Below are 23533 nucleotides of genomic sequence, written 5' to 3'. Positions count from 1 at the left end.
TTATTAGTGAAGTTAAAGTTAATGTGTAAGTAAGATAAAACTCAAAGATCTGCCAGCATTGTGTACTCTGTTGTCACGGTAACAAAGCAGTTCCATAGGATGGCATTTTCTCAGACCACTCATTGATAAATTCAAACTGAATTCTACAAACAAAACTGTAAAGAATCCCTCTCCCCAAAAAGGTTTACAGATTAAAGAGAGTTTGCGGGAAGGAGCATTAAATCCTTAATCTGCATCCTGAGGTGAACTTTTTGATTGGAGGGTGTTATTGGATTAAGGAACAGCCCTCAAAAGGACTTGTGGTTTGCATCTTGGCACTGTGTCAAAGAGTCCCATAAGCATTCTGAGCATCATGGCTTTATTGTTGATATCTATTCACAGGAAATACTGAAGTATTTCCATTGGATGGGGCCTGGTGTTGGTAACTTTCTCTCACTGTTTGGGAAACATGCCACTTGTTACTTTGATTCAACTTTTTTTTACTCATTTGATGTTTAAAAAAATTACTAGCAACAATGAATCACTAATTTCAGCTAAACACTGGTCTGGACTCTAGGAGAGTTGGACTGTTGGTATTGAGTTCTAGGTCTGCTGTGGGCCTGCTCATCTCTTGTTAACATCTTATAATCCTGGCACTATTTCATTAGGTGGTTGTTTTTTCCTGATGGTATTCTCATTTCGCTTTGCCTGTGATTTGTCAATCATGGCTGGAAGAGTGAAGTTATCTCTATTACAGTAAGTCCAAAAAGATTCATAAGACTAAAAATAAATACTTGTGGGATTTATAAACATTCAAATTGGAGTTAGCTGAGATAACATTGAGAAGGGAAACAAATTATTAGGACTCCACACTCAGAAAAACTCAAGACAGTCGAACATGTCTGTCAAATGATACAACTGTATATCCAAACAGAATTATGAGTTTTGGAATTGTATATGGCATCTGACCATGAAACTATTGGTGTGTCTGTGTCTCTATGTGTGCATGTGCATACATACATACACACACATGTACATATACCACACACATGCACACACACATATATATATAAAATATTGAGAAATCAGCGAAATTTTAATGTGTAGCATGCATATATATATGCACACATATACTAAATATACATGATATATATATATATATATCCAGCTTACAATTTATTCTTAAATCAAGACTTACGAGAGATAATAAACAACTTTTCAATTCCCTGAAGGCTGGGCAGTTATTAGTTAAAATAAATCTGCTGGCCTACTGGCCTACACCTAGTTATAAATAGCAGTAAGACATGAGAACACCCAGAATGCCAAATGGGCCTTCTAAATATAACTCACCCTTCCTCCAAAGACTTCGAGAAGAATGCAGTCTTTTGTGAAAACATGGCCTTTATAAAGAGCACATGGAGGCTAAGGTCAGCAACTGTTAGACCAAGAAAACATTTGAAATATTCCCTTAGTCTGCGAACCCATATGTTGGAGGCATAAAAACTGAAGCCCGACTAAATTAATTATTTTACCCAGTATCAAATCATACACAAGCAATAATAACACGCAAGCCTGTGTCCTGTCCTCCACTGAACGTGACATAAGCTAGAAGGCAAGAACTACTCATTGCCATGGTACTCAGGGACGAGGTAGGTCCCGTTCTCTACCACTTGTCCCTCTTGCCACTTTTGGAGGATGATAACTGTAATCTGCCAGCCTCAGCTGTCGCCAGTTTTCTAAATTGTTCTGCCTTGTACAGGTCACTCCAGAAATGCCACCTCCATCTTGAAAACAGATAAGACTTGTTTTTTTTCTGTGAATAACTCTGCCTGGTGTTTGCTGACTGAGCTGCTGCACAGCACAAAGTACAGAAACATCTTCGGACAAATGTGCCGAGAGTGAAAGGTAGAAAGCTGGGCAGCGGAGATGACTTGCTGAGGAGAGAAGAGGGAGACAAGAAAGCAGAAATTTAACGTGGCTTCAATGATGAATATTTAGCTAGACATTCACCAGTACAGTACAACACGTTCCGATTTCAATTGCAAAGAAATTTCTGTTGTTGGCTTTAACACGGAAGCAGAGAGACGACAATGTCCCAGAATCTGCATGCATGTCTATCTTAAAAGTTTCTGAAAAGCTCCCTTGAAAACATGATGCTCAATCTGCACAATAAAGCCAAGATTGTCATGCAGTCTTGTAATGCAGCTATAACAGAGGCTTGGGCACTTCCGGATAGCTCAGTAGATAAAAGGCTTGCTCCCAAACCAGAAAGTCTAAGTTCCATCCCTGGAACCCAAATTCCTGAAAGTTGTCATCTGATCTCCATGTGAGCATCGTGATAATAGGAATATAATTTCCACACTCCTCAATAAATCAAAAAAAGAACAATGATAGATGGATGATGACTGGATGGATAGATAGATAGATAGATAGATAGATAGATAGATAGATAGATAGATAGATAGATAGATAGATGAGAAATATGATGCATACATACATACATGACTGATAGGTGATAGATAGATAGATAGATAGATAGATAGATAGATAGATAGATAGATAGGAAGGAAAGACAGAGGCAGGAGAATTGCAAATGCAAGGGCTGTAGTCTACCAGAAGTGTTCAAGTCCATCCTAGAAAATCCACTGAATTCCTGACTCAAAATAAATACTAAAAAGAAATCTTATAGCTATGGATCAGTAATAGATTTCTGACCTAACATGTACAAATCCTTATATTTAATCACCAGTACTGCAAAAAATATGGAGATAATATAGTCAAGTGATTGTGACAATCTGTGAAACATCACTGTTCAGTCAGTTGTTAGTTTAACAAAGTTCGTGTTTTATTTGTTAATTATTCCTCTTTTCAACATAAATCTTCTTAGATTACTAATATAATGTGAATCTTACCTTTCAAGTATTTTGTTTAGTGAAGGCTCTCATTTGAAAGTGTCTTTCGAGCTGAACACACACCTGCAGTCCCAGGACTTGGGAGGTAAAGGCAGGAACAGGGTGGGTTTAGTGTCACTGCTATGCTGTGGTCACAGAGCAGCTGGGCTGGACCACACCTAATTCTGTAGGAAGAAGGAAGGGAAGGAGGAAGTGAGATGCAAAGGTTAGACAGAGAGCAACGGAGAGTCTATAGATTTACATGTCAATATCTGATATAGTGGATGCATTCTCAAGGCCCATATTAATGCTTTTTATTTATTTTTAATATTCTGTTAATTTTAAGTAGTTTAAATAATTCTGCTATTCTTCAGCAAATACTCTTCTCCCTCTTTCTTTCACACTTAGACTAGAGTTTCACACTAGAGTTCAGGAAGGCTAATATATAGAAAAAGAAAGACTATGTTGTGTGCGTATGTCATTAATAAAAGGATTTTAGAAACAGTAATATTCCAGTATACAGTGAAGTGAAGCAATTCATCATAGTCTTGAGTGATGAGGGGGGTTCATAACACTGTATGTAAAGCAGTGTCTGCAAAGCACATAATTGGCAGGGATTATATACATATTTAATATATGCTAAATGCAGTCATAGAAAGTGTTATTTTCAACTGAAAAAGGCACGTTGATATGTATAAGCACAATTTCAACTGGAATATTCAGATATCACACAAAAAGTACTTGCTTGCACCAGAAGAGCTCATATTGATGTATGAAATGTGTGTGGTTTTAGTTAATGCATTTCCACTCATTCAGAAAAGAAAAAAAAATGTAGCATTGTGATGTCATGGCATGCCATTCTTAGACTTAAAACTGCTGTTCCTCTCCCATTTACCAAATATTGCCATCTGCTTATTTATCCTAGTTAAAACTCCAGACACAGTCCAAGTTTCTCATTCCAGAGCCAGCAATTTCAAGCATCCCACTATGGCGGATACTAATCATGTCCTCTGTAGCAGACACTTCTTCTCAGCGTGCCTTGCTTTCTAAACCTTGCCTCGGGGCTGGCAGCTCCACCTTAGACAGACTGATAGAGACAGGCCTAATTCTTAACAGCAGAGATCTAGTGAAGCATTTCTCTGAAGAACAGACTAAAATTCTTTAACAGCCATAGCAGAAGCAAAATTTTGAAGACAAAGTATATATTTAGTTAGCTATAATTCAAAACATGTAAATGTCATAAGCATCATATTTGCATGAACTAACGAACGAAAGAGGTCCTCTCTGTCTAATTCTCTTTCAGTTACATTCTCTACAAATCAATCCTTATTGCCTGACTCTAATCATCCTTCATTGTTTCATTTTCCTTTTCCTTTTTCAAGCCTTTCTTAGTCACAGAAGATTTGACTTTTGGAGGTTCCAAACAACATGTACCAAATACAGCAAATATCATGTATAAGTAATTGTGCTGGCTAATTCCATGTCAACTAGAAACAAGCTAGTCACTGGATACAGAGGAGTTGAGACTGAGAAATGCCTCTGAAAGACTGGGCTTTGATGACTGATGGAGGATTGGTCAGCCCATTTTGTATAAGGCCCCTCTTGGCTGGAGATCCATGATTCTAAAAGAAAGCAGGCTGAACAAATCATGTGGAACAAACCAGTAAGCACTACCCCTCAATGGCCTATGTATCAATTCCTGCTTCTGTTCCTGCCATGTTTGATTTCCTGTTGTGGCTTTCATCAGTGATGAACTACAATGTGGACGTATAAACCATTTCATCACCAACTTGCTTTTTAGTGACTTTTTTTTCATCACTGCAATAGAAACCGTAACTAAGACTAACTAACTCTACATGAGAACTAGCAGGCACCCCATTAGATGAACCACATCAATATTAGTGTTGAAATTATTAAACATTTTCTCACTTTCTCATATTTTGTTTAAATTTTGAAAACATTTTCTCAGGTATGATTTAATTTTCTCATAGATCCTTCTCAAAATCATAGTTACTGTTAATTATGTTTTTAGTTCCTTAAAGCTAAACAACCTTCATGACAATACATCTTGATTATAAAGAGCATCCAAAATGCATGCATACATATATATTCTAGACCAGAAATGTGAGGTTTGGAGTAAGAAGGTTTTATAGACCAAACATAAAAATCAAAAAGGATATAGTGGTTCTAATTAACATTAATATTAGTCAAATGACACGATTGAAAAATTCACATTCCGTAATGATTTAAATAATGATCAGTTTGTGAAATACTGTGTGGAAATGGCTACATATTCATAAAGAAATATTGAAGGCAAGCTCTAAATATAAAATGAAATAAGCTTAGCTTAGCATGCCCCAAAAGCATTATTAGAAAAGTATCCCTATCCAATAAATTTGATCTTTATTTGACTCCTTTTTTGATTTTAAAAATGGAAAAGTAAATTAATAAATTAATTTTTCAAACCTGTCAGTGTCACAACATACTTTTCTATTTTAAGACCATATATTATCATTTCTTTATTTATTGTATAAGTATGTATACACATGAATGCCAGAGGATAGCTTGCCAAATAGTTTCTGTCCCTCCATCACGTGGAACTCGGGAATGCAGCTCAGGTAAGACAGCAGACTTCCTGGCAACTGCCCTAAAGCAGCAAACCATCCTTCTAGCCCCTGGTTTTCTAAAGCTAAGCGTTTATCAGAAATACATACTGGGAAACACTTTAACTTAATGTGAAAGTAAGCAATTTAAAAGCATCTGTACTTCTTAAAATAACGCAGAGCTGGTGAAGGAAGTAAGACCATTATTTAGAAAGATTTACATAAGGAAGACCATTGCTAGCCTTGGGCTCTAAAAGCAGTTATGGTTTTGAAGTGGGTAGATCCAGGCTTCCATCCTTAGTGTTTTACTGACTGTAAGATACTAGTGAAGTCAGTTAACAGAACCTTCTGCTTCCGTTTCTTCATTTGTAATGCACAATAAATATTACCTAGAGATAAACCAGCAGTATTTCTGCTGCTAATTAACCCCCCTCAGCAGTAATATTACAGGGATCGTATCACAGGTCTTTGGAAGATTGAATAAATGATGTAGAAATCTCTAACAGGAGTATAAAATAAATCACTAGAAGTAGTCAACTCTGTTACCCAAAAGACATTGGAAACAAGCCATTTGCGAGATGACTTCTCTCCCAGAAGTCCAGCTGAGACAAGACTGTCCATCTGGATGAAAGATTCTCCATCAATGATAGGTTCTTGCTCTTGTCATTTCTCCCTTTACCTAACTGAGGTGTCTTCATATGTGTTGAACCTATAAGCCACATACATTCATTTGCAACATTAGTATAAAGTATTTATTAAAAGTAAGAATCTAGCCAGAATACAGCAAATACAGAGGCGAATGCCAGCAGCAAACCACTGAACTGAGAATAGGTCCCCCGTTGAAGGAATCAGAGAAAGAACTGGAAGAGCTTGAAGGGGCTCGAGACCCCATATGTACAACAATGCCAAGCAACCAGAGCTTCCAGGGACTAAGCCACTACCCAAAGACTATACATGGACTGACCCTGGACTCTGACCCCATAGGTAGCAATGAATATCCTAGTAAGAGCACCAGTGGAAGGGGAAGCCCTGGGTCCTGCTAAGACTGAACCCCCAGTGAACTAGACTGGTGGGGGGAGGGCGGCAATGGGGGGAGGGTTGGGAGGGGAAAACCCATAAGGAAGGGGAGGGGGGAGGGGGATGTTTGCCCGGATACCGGGAAAGGGAATAACACTCGAAATGTATATAAGAAATACTCAAGTTAATAAAAAAAAAAGTAAGAATCTTAGAAACAGATAACTGTTGGTGAAAAGAACTTAATTCAGACTGCTACGGATTGGCCAGAGCTTCCTGTGGCTGAGGTTACTGTTTAAATCCTGTTGTAAGTGGGAGCTCACTAAAGTAAGCATCCATGAATAACAGTTCATGTGTTGCTAGAGAAAAGGGAATTTAAGAAATTAATGAAAGAGGGCATGATCATCCCCTTCTAAGCTATCTGGCAAGATTGTCTGTAGAAAGTCAGAAAAGATGATATGAGTATGGTTTAAGAAAGTAAAAAGAAAAACAACATAGAAATTATCACCAGGAGTAAGGGGAAAGGAGGAAGTATTTGGTGAGCAAAAGTGTTTATGAGTACTCTTGAAGCCACTTAAATAGACTGAAAATACTTTCCAAAATAGATAGGGCTTCTGGTTTTGCTAACAGTTGTAAACTACATTCTCTTATTTTAAACTTTTGATTGGCTAAACATTATGAGGGCATTAAGACAATTAAATAGTAATGTAATCAACCAATTTAAGAACTTGTAAAAACAGATAAAATATATTCACAAAAGCAAAAGATAGGCTTACATTTATACTAATAGTGGGTAAGGTAAGGTGGGGAAACTCTTGCCCATGTTGACCAAATCAAAGCAGTGACATGTAACTTTACCAAGAACCCACACACTGTCACCACCAATTACTCAAACTGTTTTCGACAGATCACTGAGAGAGCATTAATTTTACCGCGTCCTGTTCTTGGAGTGCATTTATTTTCATTAGTTCACGTGGTAAAAGAGGGAGTCCCATGAAACACCGTTGTCAAGTATCGAAATACTTGGTTGTTTCTAGTAAATACCCGTGCAGTGTAGACTGGCCAGATTTATGAGAATACAGGTGGAATTAATAACAATTTTAGGTTGTATAATGAAAAATATAACTATTTGAAAATTTCTCCTAACTATATGCGCAGTGAAGCAATATACGCCAAAAGAGCTATGCTCTCTATCGTGTGTGCATCCACATGTGTGCCTACAAGAACCAAAGTTCCGCTCGTGACCCGCGGCAGATGGTAGAGACATTAGCAGCCGGGTGGAAAGCATTTGCTTGTGCTTTCCAGTCCCCCATTGTAAAAAACGTTACAGTTGTCAGAAAAGGCTGTTAAAATTCTCTCCATTTTTGGAAACCAAAAAGAAAACTCTTGATGAGGACAGACTTTCCTCATGTGACTCGATGGAGGCAGCATATTGTAATAGATCGAGTGCAGACTCAGATTTAAGAAGCCAGATGCCCCTTATTAAGCCAGACATTTATAAAAGCCGGAGTTACAAATGTAAAACTGTGCAGAATTTCTGTCCTCATTTTCTTTTGCTTTTGAAAACATATTTCCTTTCCAATACAAATGTTTATATAAATATGTATTAGGTTGATTGGTATCCTTCACAGAATTAATAAATACTTATATTTGACCAGTTCTTTCATTTTTCACATGGTAAATGTTAGCAGATTTGTTCCACGTAAATGAAAGCTCTTTAGAGTTTTTGACCACCGTTTGTAACACAGGGAAGTCTTAGAAAACACCGATGTATATTGAGTACTGAGTGCACAGGAAACTACACGTGATTTCATTATTTTAACATTTGCGAATTGTTGCCACTGAATTTGGGAGTGGAGCAAGACACATTTTTTCTGCTTCTGACATTTAAATCTCATTTTAAAAACTGCACTGTTCACGCCAGAGTCCTCAGTGTATGCTGGAGGCCGTCTCTCCATCCTCCTTCCAAGCCTGCGACTCCCATTTCATGTGTCCCATTTACAGAAGTAAAATTAGCATGTTCTTCAGTCACCATTTGGCTCATGACTCAATGTCACTATAAAAATCATCTTAGCAGCTTCGTAGGCTCAGTTTCTTCGAGGATACCCCGATGTGGAAAGCTTCAGTATAAGCTAGGAAGCGTAAGTACATGCGGTTGTGCAGCTCTTGAAACCTAACTAAACCTGTAATTTCTGCTAGAGGAAAGTCTGGTTTCTGTCTGTTTAAAATCGCACTATGATATTAGAAGAAATAAAGGGAATCAACTATGAACGTCCCCAAACCACTCATGTATGTTAGTTCAGAAAGTCCCCTTACATTTAATGCTTCCTGAGGACAACCTGATCACTTCCTTTATGCTGAGAGGGAGGGACCTTGCTCAGGGTAGGAGAGCATGATTATTACTTTTTTCATAAATGGTGACTGAATTGCGTTAAATATCATTTTTTGAAATTTAAACTTTAAAATTTAATCTATTATTTGGTAGCTCAATATTTAAAAATAAAATATCTTCCTCCCCCTACTCCAGACTTTAATTAAGATAACTTTATATTTGCATAACTGGTTATAGAAATGTATCATATTCTATGTCTATATACAATAAAATCATCATTAAAGTCTGGAAAATTCTAAACATAGCAACACAAATAGGAACTAAAGGCCATTATTACTGTATTTTCAAGGGTTTTCTCTTTATTTTATACAGTCAGAATGAATGCTAATTGCTCCTCTGCTAAACCTCTGTCAGCTGCTGGAATTTACTTGATGTTGTCTTCCTTCTTTCTTTCCTTCCTGTTTCTAGATATTGTTACTTATAACTTCCGGTGACAATTCTACAGAATTGCATAGCAAAAGTTCGTTCTCTGTGAGGTGATATGGTATTTGTAAAAGACATCTCTGTATCTGTAGTAGCTGAATCAATATACGGACTCATGCCCAAATACTTGATTTGGGTGAGGGAAGTCATTGTGTATGGGAAAACATGCACTTTGGGGAACCTAAGAGTAAAAACAAAACTAATAATGGGAAGACATGCATAGAATTCAAACCAGCTATGTATTTTGTCCATACATGTAACTCATTTCTTCTGCCCTGCATATGTTTATCTTGTGCTATCTGTAAGTCATTTTCTCTTATCATAAATCTATTGTTTATCCAAATGAAGTATTTTTAAATATTAATTTTATTTTAATAGCTAATATAATTATTAAGATGAGAACTGTAGCGAATTACCTAATGTTTAGTTTACAACTTATTTTAGATGTATAGTCTACACATAAAGGAATACAAAAGTATTTAAGAGGAGAGACTTCTACAAGAATAGTGCTTCTGCATCAGTTCTCACTGTCATAGACTTAATTCAAGTCCGATCTGTGGACAACCAGTTGAGGACAATTGCCACACACCTTTATAGTTTCCATACCCCTGTTTGTCCCAACATATGCCCATTAGCTAAGAGGGAACTAAATGAGAGTTCAAAGTTGTCAGTTCTGTTCACAGTGATACACTTTCCAGTGTCTTCTGTGTCTTATAATTCATACCTTCTGTTGGAAGTATAACCAATTATCTGCTTCATTCTGATACAGAAGATCTTCTTAAACTCAGCAATAGACCCACATATCATAACAGTCTGCAGAACAAAAGAGTAATAGGAAAAAGACAAGGAGCTTGTTCTATAAAATAAGACCTGCTTTTAAGCCATGGTCTGCATATGATTTAGTGGTCATTTAAAATATGAGACATTTTAAACTGAAAATGAGGTATTGATTCTTTTATCTTACTATTTTCTTTTTCCAGATGATGAATAATAACAGTTGTGTTCTTTCTTTTAAGTCACGCTTGGAAAATTTATTTTAAACAACACTCACTGAGAATAGAAACTATAAAATGTGTAATTCTATCACTCCATTTTTTCCTTAAATTACTATAGGTATATTCAGCAGGCTGATATTTTTATTTCACTTCTGAACCTTCATGGAAATGTAGAAACTAAGCATGTTGCTAATGCTGCAATAGCTAAAGACAATTTTCTTATAACTAATAAAATTTAATTATTGCAAGGTCAAAACATTATTACTGACTCAGAAACAGCCTCATAAAGATGTAAAAGGAGTGTGTTAGGAATTTATGAACCTACAAACTATGTTAGAAATGCACATTGTAAAAATTATAGCAAAACGCATTTTCTTATGTTTTAGTTAGCAAACAAATGAAAGGTCTGATTTTTGACATTCTAATGCATACTGCACTTGGTTTTCCTCACATCCTACCCTCCCCATTCCTCCCACTCCCGCTTTCTCTCCTATTCATTCCACAATTGAGAGAGTATATGGAACATTTCTTCCAGTTCATTAAGAAGTTCTCAACTTGTCATAGCTCGCTATCTATCTAGAAAGAGAGGTCACCATAATGCTGTCAGTGCTTTGTACGGACAAAATCCTGACTTACAAAGTGCTGTCAGAAGCTGGGGAAAGTGATAAAAGAGAAGATGAGTTTGGCTGAATTCTGAGGGCTCACTCTGTTTCACCAAGCAGATTTATTTGGAAACTGCATTCCAGGGGCAACAGATTTGAGCAAATACACCATCACAGATCTCTGCAAAACACTGTGCTATGTTCTCCAATACACCAAGCATGGCAGTGCGTGGTGAAGTAAAATCTGAAGAAGCAGAAGCCATTCCGCCTTAAAAGGAATTCTAATTCTTAGGATTTATAGACTATGGGTGAGGCTTTGGACAGTTTTCAGAATGGCCTATGATTGTTCTGGCAGCAGCATTTAAAATAGACTGTAAATGTAAGTGATTTTAAAAAATCACTATTGTGAAATAATTGGATATTGATTTCAAGGGTGAGAGATAAACAAAAATGCACTAAACATGGTGTAGAGTGTTATAGCAATTGGATGATGGTACAGGAGATGGTATTAAAGAAAATCAATAGCATGTCGCAAAAGAAAGGAAGGGAGGGAGGGAGGGAGGGAGGGAGGGAGGGAGGGAGGGAGGGAGGGAGGGAAGGAAGGAAAGAAAGGAAGGTAGGAAGGAAAACAATTTACCAGCAAAGAAAGACAACACTGAGAATAAGGTTTAGGAGAGTTTTAAGAAACATAAAGCTGGTGTCTGTATCTTTTTAGGAAAGAAAGGTGGAGTCATCACGGAAAACAGACAATCTTTGATGTGTAGTCTGGAAAGATCTGAGTCCTTCCCAAGGATCAGATCACAAGCAAAAGTCACCTAGAGGTGAATAAGAGAATCTGTGCAACTCTGAGTTCAGACTAATAATAGTCAGAAATGGCTAGGTGAGCCAACTGGCACAAATGTGTGACTTTTTCTGGTAACAGCCACCTGGTAATGAGATCAAAGAAAGTATGCTGGGCTGTTTTCTCAGCATGAAGCAAAGGTAGGAAGGCTATGATCAGAATAGAGCAAGGAGACTTCCGGGCGCTTACATGAAGAGGCATGAAGCAGTGCGCAGCTGAGTCCCATGGTACCGCACCTAGGAGACTGAAGTACAAGGAGCTGAAGGAATTAAAGGCAGGCTCCATGTGAAGGAACTCATTCACAAAGTGTGAGACGAAAGGAAGGTAGAGGCGACTGGACAGAGTAGAGGATTTCCAAATCCAAAGAAATGGAAATAAAGTAACCTTGAGTAACTATCATTACCATCTAGTCACTTGAAGTACATTAATTATCACATTAATAATTATGCAGTGCACCTCTTTACTAATTAATAACCAAGAACAAAATGGTTAAAGCTTTCTCTGCAATTCACTCCATGACTGAATGAACAGCAGAGCAACATCTGCACTCCAAAGTCTTCACCTTGGTGGAAGAAAATGTGTGGCATAGGCAGGCAATAAAGAGAAAGATTGGCCCATGGTTGTATACTTCTTAGTGAGCAGGTTCTGGTGCTTTACAGCTGCAGCTAGTTATCATAATTCTATGTCGTATAAGAGAAAACACACCTACTCATAACCAGAAAGCTAAAAGAGGAAGAGGAGGACCCAGGGTTCCAAAACTCTCTTCAAGGTTATGCTTTTAATGGTGCAACTCACTTCTATTAGATCTTGCCATGTCTGGTAGTAACATGGACTGGGTCTAAATGACTATGAGATAGATCTCATACTGCTAATCTGTTACATGTGGTTTAAACTTACTGACAGAGCCCTCTGGGAATGTATACAGCTTTCTTCTTCCAGATACACAGTGTCCTCTAGAATTCCCTATCACAAAGCAGGCTGGTCCACTAGCTTTTTGGCATGGAGCAAGGAAGACAGCAAACATCTAAGGACAATTAAATATGTTGTGAGTATATGTTTTTAGAGCTGGCCATTTGGTATCCTAAATCAGAGGGTTCCTCCCTAGGAAAGACTAATTCTCCATCTCCTGGAGGTCATCAGTGACCTGTAGCTCTTCATAGAGGAGTAGAAATAGTGAGAGTTTCCCTTCCTGTGTTGGTGTTTCAACTGGTTTTGTCATTGTTCAGGTTGTGATTAGGCATCCGTATTGAGTGAAGCTTTTTCTGTCATATATATAGAAGATATTATCCTACTGCAGAGGGGGTGGCCTGGTGGTCTGGCTCTTCAAATCTTTGTGTCCACTCTTCCACCATGTCCCCTCAGTGCAGATCTGGATGTTGTCTGTTGATCTCTCAGTTGGAGCGAGACACCCCAAATCAGTTCTCTGCATTTGACCAATTGGGACATTCTGCAGGGATCCCCATATTCTGTAAAAGTAAATCTCTTTGATTAGGGGTGAAAGTTACATATATTAAGGAATAATAAATGGACTCAGGTTGTATTTATATGTAAATATAACAACACTTAGTATTATTATATAATAATAATATAATAATATAGAAAAACATGAAGTTGAGAATGAACAAGTGGGGCATTGTAAGAGTCAGAGGGAGAGATAGAAATGATATAAATAGAATACATTTATTGAAATTAAAAATGAACTTAATTTAATTAAAAAGTCTCCATAATGACAGCTAGAAGATATACCATCTCAATAGAGGTTACTATTATCTAACAGTATAACAATGTCCATGTGGGGACTAGAAGGAAGACGTTCGTCCAGTGAGAGATTGCTCTGCTCTGCCTGGCAGTCTTCCAGTCTGCAACTCTAGCATGGCTGATTCAGCACAGTCTCCCTAGTTGTTCCTCCAGGTGTTGGAAGCTCCTTACATCATGTCACTTCTGCTCATTCTTCCAACTAACCACTCCAACAGTTTCTGATGGGTGTTGACAGTGACAATTTTATAATGGGTTGCTATCCATTTGTTTTGCTTTCTGTTGTTATTTCAATCTACCTTCTATTTGTTCTTTCTTCTCTATTTTTGCTTGCTACATACTTAATAAGCTCACTCACTTGAAACCAAAGTACATCTGTGTTAGATAATTTTCCATATAGACTTCTCCAACATATGGGCCTTTAGGGAACATTCATTACCTTAACTGTATCATTATTCAATTTTATGTATCAAGGATTGTGCTGGGGAACACACAATAAATTAAAGGGAACCTTTAATTTATTTTCCTCAGTCAAAATTGTATTTCAAGGAGTATGTCAGTCATCTAAAGCTATTCCAGGACACAAGAGTCCTCTTCCTGCACTACAGCAGTATTATTGATCAGCAGTGTTTGGAATTCCTGATGTAGGTGATACAGTATTGATCTGCAGTGTTTGAATTCCTGACGTAGGTGATATTAGGACACAAACTCTATCTGAATCCATTTCTCAGATAGTCTTAGCCTTTCTGTAATTAGTGTCCTGACTGCTCACTTGTGGACTGGATCACTTCACTCAACCCCTGCTTATTTCCAATTCAGTTCGATAGCAGAAATTTAACATATAATTTTAAAATAAAGTTCTCCATATAAGTCATGTATAAAGCTGTGGCATATGGGCTAAATCTGGCCCTATGCCCTTCTCATGACACTCTTACTGCGTTTGTTAAATGTATTGTTTGTGTCTCTTTTAGACTCTTAGTCAACATTGCCTAGTTGGAGTGGAGATCAAAGTACTGGATACTGAGTCCTGAGCACAAGAGGGTCCTGCTTTCCTTTGTTAAAGGTCTTACTTTTACATTTCATAGTCCTGGAGTGAAAAGTAGGACATCGTACACACCAAATATATGTTCTACCATAGGGCTATAACTCTAGCCCATTAGAATTTTGATTTTTTTAAAATAACTGTTATGTTGCTTTGTAATTATAATATAATTACACCATTTTCCCTCAGAGTTCTTCCCTCCAACTCCTCCCATAAGTCATCTAGTGCTCTCTCGCTTTCTCTCTCTCTCTCTCTCTCTCTCTCTCTCTCTCTCTGTCTCTCTCTCAATTCATGGCCTCTTTTCTTTAATTGTTACATATTTATACAAAAATGTATTAATACAACCTGCTCAGGCTGTACAGTGTTACCAATATGTATATTATCTTAGTGTTACCTATATGTATATTATCTTAGTGTTACCTATATGTATATTATCTTAGGACCAGACACTTGATATTGGATAGCCAGTTTAAATAATCTTCCCTGGAAAAGACTATTTCTCCTACTCTTAGCACTCCCCATCTGCCAATAATTCTTTGTCTAGGGTTGAGGCCTATGAACTTTCCCCTTTCTATATTACCATATCCATTGGTGTCCTTGTTGTTCAGGTCCTGTTTAGGAATGTGCTGTGGTTTGAATAAGTACGGCTTCCTAGGTTCATATATTTGAATGCTTAATCACCAGTGAATGGAACAATTTGAAATTATTAGAGATTGGGAGATGTGACCTTGTTGGAGGAAGTGTGTCCCTGGCTTTGAGTTTTCACAAGCCAGCACCAAACTCAGTGTCTCTTCTCTCTAACTATAGGTCAGGATATAGATTTCTCAGCTGCTTCTCTATTACCATGTCTACCAGCATGCCACCATGTTCCCCTCTCTGATAATAATGAAATAACCCCTCAAACTGTAAGCAAGCCTTAAATTAAATGTTTTTTTTATAAGAGTAACTTTAGCCATGGTGTCTCTTAACACCAATAAAACAGTGACTAAAACATGAAGCCATATTGATGAGACTTCATTGAAATATAACTTTTATGACGTTTCTAGTAAACTTGGCTCACACCAAACTTTATGCTTCCTTGGCTTCTACAATCCAACTCCCAGTCTCGTCAGTAGTGATCCTTGAGCCTTAAGTTTAGGAATTGGGTTCTGTTTGAGTCAACTGAGACTGGGTACCAGAATGTCTTTGCATTTTGATTGCTTTTGTTTTTCTGTAATGGCATGCATTTGTTGCAAAAGGAAATTTCTACAATAAGTCATGAATTATATTTATCTGTGAGTGTAAGAGTAAACATTTAGAATGCAGTTAAGAATTATGCTGGTTTAGTAGAGCCGCAGTTAGAGAGGTGTTGGTTACTGTGGGGGTGTGTGTACGACTATCGCACCCTTAGGGTATTTCTGGCATGCTGGTCATTCATAATGGTTTGACAAACGTTTCAGACAAGAATCAAAACACTACTTCTAACAATTGTTTCCTGTTCATTTTTAAGCCATTCATTAATCTCACTGTGTTAAACATTCAGCATTGACTCTTATTGCACTCACCTGTTTACTTTTCTTTCTCTTGTAGTCCCTGCTATGTGGATATTTGTTAGCAATGACTGATGTGGAAACTACGTATGCAGATTTTATTGCCTCAGGAAGAACAGGTAGAAGAAATGCAATACATGATATCCTGGTTTCCTCTGCAAGTGGCAACAGCAATGAATTAGCCTTGAAATTAGCAGGTCTTGATATCAACAAGACAGGTGAGTCACCCAATGTACACCTTTCCAGGAACATGGAATGATTTGGCATTTTCCTACCCAAGATTAGGGCACAAAAACAAAAAACAAAAAAAACAAACCAACCAACAAACAAACAAAACCAGCCACAACCAAAAATGCTTCCTTTGAAATTAAATGACACAGGTAAAAACAGTTCAGGCAAAATGAAAGTCTGGTTAGTTCCCCAATCCCACCATTTTTCAATGACTTCTCACTCAAAAATTAAAACCATAGTCCAAAAAATTCAATATCTACAAAACTTTCAAATTACTTATGGAAAAACCTTAACCAAGTTAGGACTCCTACCACGGATAACACTGGCTACCTCCTCCATTTCATACATACTTACAAAGATTCTCAAAGAATCATTTCAAAAGAGGTACCCTAGAACCATTTTTATTGAGACTGATAATCAAAAAGTTTGTTATAAAAGTGGTTCTTTATTATAGTGGTTTTTAAATTTTTGAGATTGGGTGGTTTTGTGGGAAAAAAATGTGTTTGGTCACCTGGCATTACTAGTGAAAAAGAAGAATACCTTAATACATTAAAATATTTGATAGTGTCTATTTTGAGTATTAAAATAAGTTCTTTAGTAGTTCCTCCAGCCATAGCTTCTTCAAGTTTATTAAGAAGACTAGCACAAAATAATGATTAAATATAAAAAAGAATTCATAATCAAGGAACCACAGTGTTATATACATAAGATCTCACTATTTTCTGACTGTATTTGGGACATTCAGTATGGCTTTACTCTGAGAGTATATTGCAAAAGTCTTCAGATTGTTGAGAAATGAGTAAGGTTATGTATGTGATTTTTAAAAGACAGAATTTTTTTTCAATTACTAAAAGTCAGTAGTCATAGAAACCATTTTAATTTTAGATTAATGACAAATGTTGACCACATGGCTTTGGGCTGCACAGACCTGCATATTCTAGGGCTCGTTGTTTCTCCACCATTATTGTATACACTTAATTCTCAATGCCCTTTGAAGAAAGACTAGAGGACATTATTTCGTTTTACTGTCATGAAATGAGTAAATACATTTTTCTTGTGGTACAGAAATCTTGCTGATTTCTTTTAATAGATTTATATTTTAATCTTACATAAATATTCAATTTTAAGTGATTGCATGAATTTCAAGAAGTCTTAAAATTTGAGTCATAGAGTAGTTTCCTCTGTTTTGCCTGCTAGCTTTAAGACCTTTTTTATACAAGAGAAAATATTAGATTACCATAGGTAATTTCACTAATTCTGATATTTATATTCATAAATATAAAAAGTAAAATATTGCATTAAATACAATTTAATTATATAATTTGAAAAAAATCAAATACATTGCTGGTTATAGTGTATCTTGTTTTCTAAAGAACTCTGGATTCTATTTACAATGATCTAAGCCCGTGTAAATTTTTTAGTTTCTCTTCAAATCATGAAGTCTAGAACTAGGCAAACTGTTAACATCACTGACTTTATCATTCTCCATGCACAGAACAAATAATAATAATCAATATGAATATCTAAACTATAAAATGTGCATACCTAAAAGCAAACTTAATACACATATGTCTATTTTCTTACAATACATATTCAGCAACATCATTCTCTTTCATTAGTTTACAAACATCATTTAACCACATCTCTGTTTGCAATGTGATGTCAAATTCTAAGAAGAGTCCTCAAGCACCAGGAGGCTCCAATCCTCATGGGAGTTGGGTTTCTCATGTGGTATTTATACAATCACTTTCATCCTGCAGTATTCTACTGTCTGTCATCTGCCTAGATATGACTCCCTTCAGTTGGTTATCAAACATGGTTCCCATAATGGACTCCTTATTCTGTGCTTGAATATACCCTCACATCTGGGCCTTCTGCACATCTTGAAGGCTTCTCCAGGACTCTAGTAATAAAAAGCTAGTGTATGAAAAGTCATAAGTATTGTCTGATTATGGTTTGATAAAACTATGTTTAAAGATAAATTTCCTAAAATACTTAGAATTACTGGAGTTTAATGAATGAGGTATTTAGTTTGTAAATTCTAAGACTAGAGGATAAATGGAAACCAAAATGACTCCGTGAGTGAACACACTTGCTGCACAGACCTGATGACTATCATTCCATCCCAGATCCCTCAGTAAGAGGAAAGAACTTACTTCTCAAAGTTGTTCTCTGACTGCCACATGCATGGTGTGTCGAGTGTGTTCCAGGAGACAGAAAGACACTCAGATGCATGTATGCATGTGCACTCATGCACACATACACACACACACACACACACACACACACTCACACACACACGTACACACACATATACACACACACTTACATGCACACACACGTACACACACATATACACACACGCACTTACACGCACACACATACACACACTCACACGCGCACATATATACATCCACTTACACACACACTTACACACACATATACACACACTTACACGCACACACATACACACACTCACACACGCACACATATACACCCACGCATACACACAAACACACACACTAAATTCATACATTCATTAAAAATAATAAATAATAGGGCCAGGCATAATAATGTGCAATTCTAATTGTAGCTCTTTAGAGACGAAATAAAAGGTTAAGAAGTTAGAGGTCAACCAGGACTACATAGTACACACTGTTTCAAGCAAAAAAAGATAATCTTTTTTTTAGTATTATATACAGATGAGGGCAGCATGGCCAGTCCACCTACCTTTACCCATTTAATTATAATAAATTTTCAGAAACTATGAGCATGAATACGAATATGAAACTATGAGTTACTGCAACAGGACAAAATATTTTGTCTGCCAAGTCATATTGGTTGTAGTAGCCAAATGACAAATGTGGACATCTGGAGGACTGCCCAGAGTTTGCACATATGTTAATTGCCCCAAGATAGAGTGAAAATATTGTTGAATATTAGTATTTGTGAAGGCACTGACTGAGATCACAGTGGGTATAATGAATGAGGGACACTTGACTGACACTGTGCATATATTCTTAAGGACAGATCAGAAACCAGCAAACTGTTGGACAAGAGATTGACCAAATAGCAAAAAGTTATTTTATCTTCTGTGATTACTATCAATTATGAATTACCAGAACTTTTGAGAAATCAGGTGGATTATCTGAAATGTATTCTATTAATAACGGGAAAGGTACATTTTAAATATTTCTTCAATTTAGAGAGTAGGAACATAATCCTGAACCTCTGGTATCTGTAGATCGAAAAGCCACATTTAAGAGTGATGAGCTTGGACATGACATGCCCTTTCACAGAAGGATAGCTAGACATTCACAGATCACTTGTTTTTTCCTTTCATTCTGATGTCAAGACAGGCTTGAACACAAAAATTCGTTGATCATACACTTCTAAGAAAACACTCTCGTCTATCACCTTTTCAGACTTCAAACTGTCCAGCATTCTGAAAGCCAGTAACCACGAGCTTTGCTTTGCCCTCTCTTTTCATTGTCTCTTACAGAAGGTGAAGATGATGGACAGAGAAGCTCCACAGAACAGAGTGGCGAAGCCCAGGGAGAAGCAGCCAAGTCTGAAAGCTAACACTCCATTCTGACGGTCATCAACACCTGACGATGTGGCGAATCTCCTGGCATTGCTCGGATGAATTTGCGGCCATGGGTGAAACGGAGGAGAAGAAAATGGCCGTGATGAATGGCAAGAAGCCGTTGGTTGCCATGTCACGAATGGGGGCAGAGCCTGTGTCTGCACACAGCCTTTCCCCCACCTCTCTCATTAGCAATGGTTGAAATCACCTGGCCTGTGCTTGGATATCATTTTTGTATGGGTCCTTTCACTTGACCGTTTAATGAAATGCTTGTAGAGAGTAGCACTGACCTAGCTGATGATTCCTGTAGCATCTGGCCCCTCATGATGTCAGAGGATTTAATTGTGTCTAATTGAAAAGGGTTGGTTGAACCCCAGAGTTTCCATATCTCTGGCTGGAGTATTGGCTCACCAAAAGAACCATCCAGAGAGCACAGTTAGCATTATGTCTCTGTGTGTGAGTGCTGTGTTATTTACACCGTTTTGTATCGTACAGTATACCTGCTCAGCACTGCCCTTTGATTGCTTATGTAAAACAAAATGAAGTACATTGACTGTGAATTTTTATACCACTCATTTTTTTAAAGGGCTGCCTTTTTAATTTCCCATAGTGTTGTGGTGTGCACGGGGCAGAACCTGCTTTTGTAAAACACGACTTTCCTCTTGATGACTTCTGAGGGTTATATCCAACAGACTCACTGAGCCCCCTTTGCTTTATTATACAGGCATGTGGAAATATCCATTAATGTGAATATTGCCTGAGTTCAGTTTTAGTATCTACACAGACCAGTGTTCTGTCTGTCAATATTGATTTTATTTCCAAGTAAGTTCTTTCAGCTAACAACTTCATTTTTCATGATTAAGAATTTTTAAGAATTGACAAGGTAGACAAAGAAAGTCAGATAATGCAAAGAACTGGAAACATTGTGTTCTGTGGATCACTTTGGTCACATTGATGGGTACCACTGTTTAACTTGGGAGGACAGCTTGTGAAGGAAGTGTTCTCCTCAAAGCCTGTGGGCACCCGTCTATAAAGGAAAGTCCTTGGGATGTGTTCTCCCATGTCCCCTCTCAGCCCTTTCATAATGTTATTATGCACTTTTTAATGTTTGTAAAATTTTACTAATAATTTGTGTGAATTACTTTGAGATATAATAATTATCACCCAACCACACTTTTACTGACGCTGTTGATGGACTATGCTGTGTTTTGACATCACGATTCTTGTATGGGGAATGTCTGTGGCCTATGTAACCCCCTCTGGTCAGTATTATGAAGCCAACTATCTTTGGTAATAAATAAGGATCCAGTTAGATGCCCAGGGTTAATCTGGGGCATCTTATTGGCAAATAACAGATGAAAGAAGGCCTTCGCAACAGAAGAGCCCCTAAGTGTCCTAGAGTGCAGGCATAGCTGCAGTTCCAGGTTAAGTAGGGAGCAGTGATTCAGCAGGCAGACTATGGGTGTGGTAGGAACTCAACCTGAGTCTGTAGTCACAGACAAAGTAGACAGGAAGTCTGCCCATATCTTCCTATAGTGCATTCATTACTGACTGGGAATACATGAATCTCATTAGTCCCCAACTGGAAGTTTTCCAGAAAAACAAGCAATGTATGTCTTTCTGGATATATAACAGTAAATACATTCAATATGAGAGGCCTTGCTTTGATCTAACTCATTGGAGGCTAGCTAAAATTGAAACAAATCTACCTATTGGTAGAATCAAAGCTGTGAACCTGTGGTTTATTTGAGACAACCTCTGATAATCTATTAACAATATCCAACAGTTTCAATGTCCTTGTTGAACTATCCTGGTACCTTTCTCGTGAATAGGAAGTTCATTCTTAAAGTTGTAGAATTCCAAATTGGTTTTACGTGCATTTTGTAAAGTGTTGAACCAGTGCTGAGTCCATCCCTGTGTGATATACTATTACTAATGCATGTGGTGCCATGCTTGTCTTCAAATATAGAAGTAGTGCTAAATGGGGAAGTCGTATGGAGCTTCTGATTTCCTTTGACCTCTTACTACTACTTTGTGTCCTGTATTCAATCCCAGAGGGATTCTCTGGCTGGGAAGGGAAAAAAAAAAATCAACATTCTAAATTTTCCACATTGCATAAATTTTGATTGGCAACATATATAGACTCTCCTGATTTTCATTTAATACCTGTTATTTGCAAGTAAATAATAATAATAGGGAAGTGATCTGTAAAGACAAATGGAAGAGTAGGTAGCCCGAGCAAAGGGTGTTATTTAACTATCCCAACGAAGTCACTTCAGGACACTTTCTTTTCACCTTTTGAAACACACCATTTAGACTTTAATCTTGCTCCCCTTTCACACATTAGGAAGTAAACACAAATAACAACAAGTTTTTGCAAGATTAAAAAACTAATTTGAGCATATATGTATTTATCGACAGAATTGTGAATCCACAGGTTATAAAATTAAAGCTAATTATACAGTATGTTTCTCTGTATGGAAAACTAGAAATACACTCATTCAGCTTGCATGTTACAGAGAAGGAGAATAAGTTTCAAAAATGGACTGACCTTTCTTGCGTTTGTACACATGTCTTTGGGGCAAAGACAGATGTGGCAAAGCCTACTTTTGTGGCTTTCCACTTAAATATTCAATTATAGCTTATTTTGAGAGTTTACTTCTGGTATGTAAACTGTAAATTTACATGCTATGTTTATGCTACATATGTGAACAAATATTCTTGCTTTTCATTTAGTTACCTAGAAACACAGAATTTTCCATTTTTAACACATTAACAATGAATGAGAAGCTGTTGAATTTGTTGAGTTTAACTTTTTTTTTTAACTGAGAATATTTTATGTCAGTACATATTCATCCTGAGCTCACAGAAATGCTTTCTGCCCTGTAACAGAAATCACGATCTTCATTTTTCAGGGAATACTAACATAGCCCGTCGATAGCCTACCACTGAGTCTTCCGCACACATGACAGCATGGAACCAATGTAGATTTTAAAAATGACATCTTTATCCTTCTCAGAGGAATAAGAAAAAATGTAACTGTTGGGCAGCAAGCTTCTGAATGAGACCTGCCGTAGTAAGGGGGAAAGTATAGTCGTTAAATTAAACCAAGAAAGGATCCATAATGATGTCTTAGAGGCCCGGAACTGTTCCTTCATTGACTGGCGACAGCCTGGGAAGTCATCTGTGAGCTTCTATGACTTTTGTATTTAGCAATGTTGCATGCTCCAATAATTGATATTAAAAGCAACACTTGTTTTCTGAAATGCAGTCTATGAAGACTTATTATTTACTGCATACTCTGTACTGATGCTGAAGAAAAGATTTCAAAACAGGATGTGGAAGGGAAACTCCCAAGTCTGAGCCATCTTGTGGTGCATGTCCCCAAGCTTCTTGGTTTCACTTCCCTGTCCTTTACCCTAGAAACTTCTGATCCATTTTACTGTAGTAGCCCAGTTCCTCACTGTAGCCTGCCAGAGCCATCTGCTAAAATGTCAATTGGAGCTGAAATGTCAACATCACCACCTATGCTTCTGGTTTGGTTACTTGAGAGAGAGTATTCAAACATGCTAAGTTTTTAAAACAGTCTCCAGTAACCCCCCCCACTCCCTCACACACACATAGATAATCCACTATACTGGTTTTCCCTA

The 23533-nt window shown here is 37.3% G+C and overlaps 1 protein-coding gene across 3 annotated transcripts in view; it reads left to right on the top strand.

Moving 5' to 3' along the window:
• Pkia (cAMP-dependent protein kinase inhibitor alpha) overlaps positions 1-23149 on the top strand; it is a 74337-nt gene extending 51188 nt beyond the window's left edge. Inside the window, exons 1-4 of one of the 3 annotated variants that reach the window (XM_087614345.1) lie at positions 8577-8628; positions 12666-12785; positions 16107-16284; positions 19800-23149. In XM_087614345.1, coding sequence (XP_087470471.1) covers positions 16134-16284; positions 19800-19879 — 231 coding nt within the window. In that variant the 5' untranslated portion in view covers positions 8577-8628; positions 12666-12785; positions 16107-16133 and the 3' untranslated portion in view covers positions 19880-23149. 3 annotated transcript variants of the gene reach the window in all.
• The last annotated feature ends 384 nt before the right edge of the window (positions 23150-23533 follow it).

This window comes from Rattus norvegicus, chromosome 2 (assembly GCF_021556685.1).
Source record: "Rattus norvegicus strain SHRSP/BbbUtx chromosome 2, alternate assembly SHRSP_T2T, whole genome shotgun sequence".
In the NCBI taxonomy this organism is placed as follows: Eukaryota; Metazoa; Chordata; class Mammalia; order Rodentia; family Muridae; genus Rattus; species Rattus norvegicus.
This window is presented reverse-complemented; position numbering and strand designations above follow the sequence as displayed.